The sequence below is a fragment of the Saimiri boliviensis genome, chromosome 1 (genome assembly GCF_048565385.1).
Source record: "Saimiri boliviensis isolate mSaiBol1 chromosome 1, mSaiBol1.pri, whole genome shotgun sequence".
Classification (NCBI taxonomy): Eukaryota; Metazoa; Chordata; class Mammalia; order Primates; family Cebidae; genus Saimiri; species Saimiri boliviensis.
In genome coordinates, this window is record NC_133449.1 from 242,527,627 (window position 1) to 242,538,101 (window position 10,475).

Consider the following 10,475-nt stretch of genomic DNA (forward strand, 5'->3'; position numbering starts at 1 on the left):
CTCAAATTACCTCTGTTCACTGATGATGTGATTCTATACCTAGAGAACCCTTAAGATTCTACTGAAAGACTTCTATTTAATAAACCACTTTAGTAAAGTCTCAGGATACAAGATCAATGTACTAAAATCAGTAGTATTTCTGTATACCAATAATGATCAAGCTAAGAATCAAATAAAAAATGCAATCCCCTTTACAATAGCCACAATAAATAAAATACCTAGGAATATACCTAACCAAAGAGGTAAAGATCTCTACGAGAAGCACTACAAAACACATCTGAAAGAAATCATAGATGATACAAACAAATGGAAAAACATTCCATGCTCATGGGTTGGAAGAATCAATATCATTAAAATGTTCATATTGCTCAAAGCAATCTGTAGAATCAATGCTAGTCCTTAAATTACCAATGTAATTTCTCACAGAATTAGAAAAACTATTCTAAAATGTATATGAAACCAAAAAAGAGTCCAAATAGCCAAGGTGTTACGGTTTGGCTCTATGTTACCACCTAAATCTCATTTTGAATGTCCAGGCAGAAATCTACCACAGGGGTGGAGCCGTCCTGGAGAACCTCTGCTAGGGTAGTGCAGAAGAAAAATGTGAGGTTGGAGCCCCCAAACAGAGTTCCCACTGGGCACTAGCTAGTGGAGCTGTGAGAAAAGTGCCACTGTCCTCCAGGCCCCAGAATAGTAGATCTACCAACGGTTTGACGCATGCTCCTAGAAAAGCTGCAGACAGGCGCTCAAGGCCAGCCAATGAGAGCAGTCTCAGGGGCTGAACCCTGCAGACTACAGGAGCACAGCTGCCCAAGGCCTTAGGAACCCATCCTTTGCATCAGCATGCCCTGGATGTGGGACACGGAATCAAAGGAGATAATTTTGGAGCTTCAGGATTTAATGATTGCCGGCTGAATTTTGGACTTGCATGGGGCCTATATCCCCTTTGTTTTGACAAATTTATCCTATTTGGAATGGTGGCATTTACCTAATGCCTATATCTCCATTGTATCTTGGAAGTAACTAACTGACTTTTGATTTTTATAGCCTCCCATGCGAAAATGACGTGCCTTGTCTAAGATGAGACTGGACTTGGACTTTTGGGTTAATGCTGGAATGAGTTAAGACTTTGGGGACTGTTGGGAAGGCATGATTGTGTTTTGAAATGTGAGAAGGACATGAGATTTGGGAGAGGCCAGGGGTGGAATGATGTTTTGGCTCTGTGTCCCTACCCAAATCTCAACTCAAATTGTAATCCCCATGTGTTGAGGAAGGAACCTGGTGGGAGGTGACTGAATCATGGGAGTAGTTTCCCCCATGCTGTTCTCAGGATAGTGAATTCTCAAGATATCTGATGGCTTAAAAAGTAGCAATCTCCCTCTCTTTTTCTGTGGCCTTCTGAAGAAGGTACTTGCTTCTCCTTCACCTTCTACCATGATTTTAAGTTCTTGAGGCCTCCCCAGCCACGTGGAACTGTGAGTCAATTAAATATCTTTTCTTTATAAGTTACTCAGTCTCAGATAGTATCTTTATAGCAGTGTCAAAAAAGACTAATATACAAAGCAACCCTAAGAAAAAAGAATAAAGTAGAGGTATCACATTATCCATCTTTAAATTATACTTCCAGCCTATAGTAACCAAAATGGCATGCTACTGGTACAAAAATAGATATATAAACTGATTGAACATAATAGAGACCCCTGAAATAAAGCTGCACATCTACAACAAAATGATCTTTGACAAAGTTGACAAAAATAAACAATCGGGATACTCTATTCAATAAACAGTGCTTGGAAAACTGGCTAACCATATGCAGAAGAATGAAACTGAAACTCTCACTATACACAAAAATTAACACGAGATAGACTAAAGACCTAAATGTTAAGACCTCACACACAAAAACTCTAGAAAAAAACTAGCAAATGCTCTTCTAGTGGTCTAGACACTGGCCTACAAAAAGAATTTATGACTAAGTACCCAAAGGAAAGTATAACAAAACCAAAAATTGTTGATTGGAACCTCACTAAATTAAAGAACTTCCACACAGCAAAATAAATTATCAACAGAGTAAACACTACCGACAGAATGGGAGAAAATATTTGTGAACTATGCACCCAACAAAAAACTAATATTCAGAATCTATAAGAAATTTAAATAAATCAACAAGAAAAAAATGCTCTATGAAAAATAAGCAAAGGACATCAACAGACACTTCTCAAAAGAAAACATACAAGTGGCCAAAAAATAGGAAAAAATGTTCAACATCAGTAATCATCAGAAAGATGCAAATCAAAACTCTGATGAGATACTATCTCACGTCAGTCAGAATGGCTAGTACTAAAAAGTCAGAAAATAACAGGTATTGGCAGCACTGCAGAGAAAAGAGAACGCTTATACACTGGAGGTGGGAATATAAATTAGTTCACTCTTTGTGGAAAGCACTGTGGAGATTTCTTAAAGAACTAAAAACAGAATTACCATTTGACCCAGCAATCCCATTACTGGGTACCTACCCAAAGTAAGAGAATTCATTCTACCAAAAAGACACCTGCAACTCACATATTTATTGCTATTCACTATTCAAAATAGCAAAGACATGGAATCAACCTGGGTTTCTTTATCCAGTTCACACCAACAGTGAAATGGACAAAGAAAATTTGGTACATATACACCATTGAAAACTACACAGTTATAAAAAGGAACAAAATCATGTTGTTTGCAGCAACATGGATGTAGCTGGAGATATTATCCTAAGCAAACTAATGCAGAAACAGAAAACCAAATACCGCATTTTCTCACTTATAAATGAGAGCTAAACACCACAAACATATGGACACAAGGAAATAATAAGCAACTCGGGCTTCCAAAAGTAGCAAGACAGGAAGGAGGGCAAAGGTTGAAAAAAATGGTACTATGTTCACTACTTGGGTGATGGGATCATTAGAAGTTCAAATCTCAGCATCACACAATATACCCATGTAGTGAACCTGCACATGTACCCCCTGAATCTAAAAATTAAAATTAAGAAAAGAACACAAAGCTTTCTTGTTTTTACAGGTTTCTTCCCAAGTGCTTTAACCCAAGGATAATATATTAAATTCTGAAATGAAGTGGCAATAATCAGCAAGTGTTAAGACTTCCCAGATGGATTCATAAAGCCAGTAAGTAATATCACTAGAAGCCTTACTTAAGAATGTACACAAGTTCACACACATCCCTTTTAACAGGAAAATGATTATGATTATAGACATGCAACTTTGACATTTGAAGAAGATGAAGAAAAGCTTATTTGGGGATTTTCACTTATGCAGTATTTACATATAGCCATATGGATTATAGTCTTTAACTGCAACTAACACAACATTAAAATTCACATTTTCAACATGTATGATTTGGAAAGAAAACCAAATAGAACCAATAATGGTTATATTTTTCTTTTTTAAAAAATAAAATTATTATTTTTATACAGTAATGTAAATTTGTTATGATTTTCCTGTTATTAAATTTGCTTCTTAGAAGATCGCTGAGGAGTTCCCAAGGCATTTTATCCTTGGATTTATGATAAGAAAACTTAGTCACAAAGGCTTAAATAACTTCACTGTTAGTAACTGTAAGAGTCTTTTATTATTATTATTATTATTATTATTAGACTTTAAGCTCTGGGGTACATGTGCAGATCTTGTAGGATTGTTACATAGGTATACACATGCCATGGTAGTTTGCTGCCTCTATCCCCACTTTACTTACATTAGGTATTTCTCCTAATGTTATCCCTCCCCAAACTCCCCACCCCCTGTTATCCTTTCCCTAGTCCCCCACCCCTCAACAGACCCCAGTGTGTGATGTTCCCCTCCCTGTGTCCATGTGTTCTCATTGTTCGACACCCACTCATTACTGAGAAGTTGCGGTGTTTGGTTTTCTTTCCTTGTGTCAGTTTGCTGAGAATGACAGTTTTCAGATTCATCCATGTCCCTGCAAAGGACATGAACTCATCCTTTTTAATGGCTGCATAGTATTCCATGGTGTATATGTGCCACATTTTCTTTATCTAGTCTGTCATTGATGGGTATTTGGATTGGTTCCAAGTCTTTGCTATTATAAACAATGCTGCAATGAACATGTGTGTGCATGTGTCTTTATAATAGAACAATTTATAATCCTTTGGGTATATACCCAGTAATGGGATTGCTGGGTCAAATGGAATTTCTGTTTCTAGATCCTTGAAATCGCTGCACTGTCTTCCACAATGGTTGAACCAATTTATACTCCCACTAACAGTGTAAAAGTGTTCCTATTTCTCCACATCCTCTCCAGCATCTGTTGTCTCCAGATTTTTAAATGATCGCCATTCTTTTTTTTTTTTTTTGAGATGGCGTTTCGCTCTTGTTATCCAGGCTGGATAATGATTGCCATTCTAACTGGCATGAATGGTAACTCAATGTGGTTTTAATTTGCATTTCTCTAATGACTAGTGATAATGAGCATTTTTTCATATGTTTGTTGGCTGTATAAACATCTTCTTTTGAAAAGTGCCTGTTCATATCCTTTACTCACTTTTTGATGAGGTTGTTTCTTTTTTTTTCTTGTAAATTTGTTTTAGTTCTTCGTAGATTCTGGATATTAGCCCTTTGTCAGATGGGTAGCTTGCAAAAAAATTTTTTCCATTCTGTTGATTGCTGGTTCACGCTAATGATTGTTTCTTTTGCTGTGCAGAAGCTCCAGTAACTGGAAGAGTCTTGATGTTGCCATATTTATTTTCTCAGAAGATACAATATTCTAAAGCATCCTATAACCATTAGTGTTACACATAACATGCACCAAGTATTACTAATAAAATTACTATTAAAATTACCAAAATTAATGTATTTTTAGTCTCTCCATATTAGCAGGTATTACATGCATCCCAATGAAAACTCATACAGACGATAGGTCTACATTGTACAATAATTTACTATATCAAGCTAACCAAAGGCTTTTTAAAAATATCGATAATCTGCTTTTCAGTTTATTGGCAAACTAAATTGCTAGATAAATGTATAAAATCTTCAAAAGACCAAATCATTCAGATTTTCCAGAATACTTAGATTTTCTTTTGGACTAAAATAAAATGCTTTATAAAAGCCAGATATCTAGCCACATAGTCCAATAAAAAATTATTTCCTGAATAGTTTCATTAGGGTATACAGCTCAATTTCAGAGCCAAGGTCCAATAACACTTTCAACTTCTTTTCTTGTGAGAATCTTACTATGCAAATACCTGTGAGAACCTCTGTCTGTTCCCAGAGTTCATGTAGTTCTAACCTTGGATATCTGTTAGCTGGGAAGGAAGGCTAAGTTCTGACAATCATTCAAGGATTCCTAAAATTCTACTTTGTTTTCATAATGATAGGTAGTGAGAAAGCTCATGGTAACATGTTTAATCATGAGAAAAGAATAACGACTAGACTTAAAAGCTGCATAGAAACGTGAATTTGAAATATAAAGTAGTATTTGCTACAATCACACATTTTTCATAATAAATTCATAGTCAATTTTCTACCATCATAACAGCAATACTTGCCAATTTTAAAAGATCACAGTAACTTTAGAGGAAATACAATTCTAAGAAAAAGGTAATCCATAATGTACATCATAGATGGTTCTAAAAAGAATTTTGCTAAGCATTTTAACAAGCTAGTGATAATAAAATAATAAAATATTGCTCCTAATAGCACTCTAACAGTATTAGAATCAAAATCAAATGGCCTGCTTAGTGCCTGGCTCTTGGTTTCTAAAAACAATACTCCATTAGAGGAACCACAGTTCCTCAAAGAAGTGGTTGACTCCAGGTCTGGAGAAGGGAAAATACCAGATCAGCTGGAAGTACCTTGCAGTGCCAGAAAGTAAGAAAGTGCTCAAAGGGTAGGGACAAGCTAAAAGGACACACAAGCCAATCTGAAAGAGCTACTAATGGCCAAAGCTGGGAAAATTTGAACAAAATAAATAATAGTAGTTTGGGATTATAATACTATATAAATAATTTATGTTTAAATACAAATATATAAATAACATATATTATTATAACATTATTTACAAATGTCAATATATTATATAAATAATATATATTTATAAATATATTGGCATTCTTATAAATAACTTATAAATAATATAAATATTCACAGGTCATACTGAAATAAAGAAGTAAATGATAGAAGAGAAAAGTTCTTTCTGACAGAATTCCAAGCAATTAAAGTAGAAATCAGAGAGCTAGAAAGGCACCATTAGAACACCAAAGTAAATAATTTTTATTGATAGGCAAGATCTACCAGGCAAGATCTACCATCTACCAATAGATGGTAAAGTTAGTAGAGAGAAGCTTGAAGAGAAACAGAGTATATGTATAATGTCAAAGTATCTTCCCCTAAATATTTATAACTCTCAAAGGGAAAAATAGTAACTTTATAGAATAGCAACTCAGAAGACACTATTTTAACCCAGTGATAGAGTAATATCATCAGCTATAAGACGGGAGACCTTGTGTTACTCCTGATATAATGCACTGAGAAGGAATACTATTTCTGTGGTAATCCTCTCAAAAATAAATAATCACAATTCAATCAGAAAACATCAAACTCCAATTGAGAGACATTCCACAAAGTATCTAACCAGGACTCTTCAAAGTGTCAAGGTCATGAAAGACAAGGAATGATTGAGGAACTGTCAGCGATCAGAAGAGACCAAGGAGACATGACAAATAAATCCAATTCTATCCTAGATAGAATCATAGAACAACAACAACAACAAAATGATATTAGTAGGAAAAATGGTGAAATTCTGATAAGGTCTGTAGTTAACAGCATTGTTCCAACATTAATGGCATGGATTTGATCACAAATCTATGGTCACAGAAGACCTTAATATTAAAGACATATGGTTATTGTATTATTTTTGCAACTTCTGTATAAGTCTAAAATTATTTCAAAATAAAACAATCAAAAGTAAGTAAATGGCACATTTTGAGATGAGAAAATATAATACCAATCAAATGATCCAATTTTTAGAGAAACTAATTTTAAGTCATTTGGATTTACAGAAAATCCAGGTATTTCTGTATGATATAAGAAAAGTTAACGGGAAAATAACTACTAATATAATTCTCTTTCTAATTATGCCATAAAAGTATTTTCACACGGTTAACAATCATAAAAGCAGACTGAGGCTGGGCGCGGTGGCTCATGCCTATAATCCCTGTACGTTGGGAGGCTGATGGATCACCTGAGGTCAGGAATTCGAGACCAACCTGGTCAGCACAGTGAAACCCCATCTCTACTAAAAATACAAAAAATCAGCCAGGCATGGTAGTGCATGCCTGTAGTTCCAGCTACTCAGGAGGCTGAGGCAGGAGAATTGCTTGAACCAGGAGGCAGAGGTTACAGTGAGCTGAGATCGTGACGCCGAACTCCAGCCTGGGCAACAGAGTGAGACTCTGTCTCAATAAATAAATAAATAAATAAAAATAAAAATAAACCTAGAAGAAAATCTAGGCAAAACCATTCAGGACATAGGCATAGGCAAGAACTTCATGACCAAAACACCAAAAGCATTGGCAACAAAAGCCGAAATAGACAAATGGGACCTAATCAAACTCCACAGCTTCTGCACGGCAAAAGAAACAGTCATTAGAGTGAATTGGCAACCAGAATGGGAAAAAATTTTTTCAATCTACCCATGTGACAAAGGGCTGATAATCCAGAATTTACAAAGAACTAAAACAGATTTACAAGAAAAAAACAAACAAGTCCATTCAAAAGTGAGCGAAGGATATGAGCAGTCACTTTACAAAAGAAGACATACATGAGGCTGACAACCATATGAAAAAATGCTCATCATCATTGGTTATTAGAGAAATGCAAATCAAAACTACATTGAGATACTATTTCACGCCAGTTAGAATGGCAATCGTTAAAAAATCGGGAGACAACAGATGCTGGAGAGGATGTGGAGAAATAGGAACACTTTTACATTGTCGGTGGGAGTGTAAATTAGTGCAACCATTGTGGAAGACAGTGTGGTGATTCCTTGGCAATTCGTCAAGGACTTAGAAATTCCATTTGACCCAGCAATCCCATTACTGGGTATATATCCAAACGATTGTAAATCGTTCTACTATAAGGACACATGCACACGAATGTTCATTGCAGCACTGTTTACAATAGCAAAGACCTGGAACCAACCCAAATGCCCATCGATGATAGACTGGACAGGGAAAATGTGGCACCTATACACCACAGAATACTATGCAGCCATTAAAAACGATGAATTCGTGTCCTTTGTAGGGACACGGATGAACCTGGAAACCATCATTCTCAGCAAACTGACACAAGAACAGAAAATCAAACACAGCATGTTCTCACTCATTGGTGGGTGTTGAACAATGAGAACACATGGACACAGGGAGGGGTCTGTCGAGGGAAAATAGGGGAGGGACAGCGGGGGGTGGGAAGGTGGGGAGAGATAGCATGGGGAGAAATGCCAGATATAGGTGATGGGGAGGAAGGAAGCAAATCACACTGCCATGTGTGTACCTATGCAACAATCTTACATGTTCTTCACATGTACCCCAAAACCTAAAATGCAATTAAAAAATAATAAATAAAAATAAAAATAATAAATAAAAGCTGATTGAAATTAGCTCTGTTAAGAATCTTTAGTGTATTAAGAAATCAGTCTTAGGACTCATGTTTTTCTTTACCTATTATTTCAAAGGGAGATAAATAAATAAACAGCATTATTTATGTCTAATATAGGCCCTACCTGTATGACACTATTATAGTATACCTATTGCATTTCTTTCCATCCCACTAAATCATGAACTGTAAGTCACAATGTTATACTCCTAGTTCAGCATAATGCTTAAGACATGAGGGTACTAATAATTATTAGCTTCAAAGTGAATAAAATATTTAAGTTTTATATTTTATTCTTTCTAGTTGAAAGATCTTTCTGGTTGAAAGAAATCATTTTCATATATTTAAAATACTTTTAATTATAAGAAAATAAGAAATAGTCTTCTAAGAAAATCACTTATAAACCTAAAAATAAAAGAATCCTGACTGTACTTCTTTCAAATCTCCTTACTGATAATACGTTGTTTCTGAGTTATATTTTGCCTACATGATCTAGTCCCAAATAAGTTTATCCCTTCTTCTAAATTCAGTTTATAATTTGTGCCATTATGTTTCAGTTAATTTTTAAATCATTAGTTTCATGCAAATATATACTTCAGTGACTTTCAGTTCTTCATGAAGTATGTATAATGTCTGTCTTTACAAAAGTAGTCATTGGGGACTTTGTACATATAATTTGAGAACTATACTCTTTAAATAGTTATGTGGTATTACTTGTGCTACTTAAAATAAACAATAATAATATCTATGGCCAAACATTGTGCCACTGTTCTGTATTAAAATATGTAGTCTTTAAAGCTAGATGCTACATCTTATTCTTTAATATATCTCCAGTGACTGTTAACAGAACCTGGTACATAAAACACTTCTGGCTTTCAAAAGCATGAAAATATAGAATATATATGTACAAAGAAAATTTCTGATATCAAATTTAGTATCATTATAAGAGGCAATTGAATAAAATTTCTGATCATGTTCACTGAATGTACAATACAATTTTATCACTGTAAAAAGAAAACAGATGAGGGTTCCAAGCCGTTGTTTTAGAAACTGAATATTACATGCTTTATAGCTGAAACAATTTTAAACTAAGTTAAAGATCATCAATGGAAAAGCTTTTTTTGAAGCTTAATAAAAATCATAGTGAAACAAAGAACCCAGCTGACCTGTATAAAACAGCAGAATGTTATTTTGATCAGTTTTAACAATACTTTAGATTTTCTACGTCTTAATGTAAGGGTAAAAACAAAAACCAACAAAAAACAAGATTAGGTATTTAACACTATTCAAACCAACACACAAATGTTTACCTCAGTCCCAAACATAGGGCCCAAACACTTCAAAAATATGCTTTAAAGAATATGTAATATATATATTCCACCCTTGTGTACTTTTAATCCAGATGCTATGGCCACCTTTAAGTTTTAAGATTTCAAGTATTCTGTTAGTTTTCATGAAGCATGCTTAAGAACAATAGTTACCATCCCATTTGCATGTATTAAACACACACACACACACACACACACACACACACACACGTGGGAGTGCGCGCACCCAAACTCGAGGAGGAAAAGAGGAAGGGAAGAGAAAATGAGAAGAATGGGAGAAGTGAAGAGGTGAAAACAGGAGAGAGCAGGGAGGAGCTAAGAAAACAGAGAAGGAAGAGTATCAACGGAAAAAATAAGCCCGATAAATGCCCTTACCTTCACTTGTTTTTTCTGCTTGTTTTGCTGCATTTTCTACTTTTTTTTGTTTTGCTGCTAAGAGTTCCCGTTTTAACTGTCTTGCTTCTTTTCTGAGCTCTTCACT

General features: G+C 35.0%; 1 protein-coding gene across 1 annotated transcript in view; it reads right to left on the minus strand.

Annotated features, from left to right (window-relative positions):
* The window catches only part of CWC27 (CWC27 spliceosome associated cyclophilin), a 269,385-nt gene that overhangs the window by 137,252 nt on the left and 121,658 nt on the right, over positions 1-10,475 (minus strand). Inside the window, exon 11 of the mRNA XM_003925798.4 lies at positions 10,370-10,473. Within this exon, the coding sequence (XP_003925847.3) occupies positions 10,370-10,473 (104 nt within the window). The remainder of the gene's footprint in view (positions 1-10,369; positions 10,474-10,475) is intronic.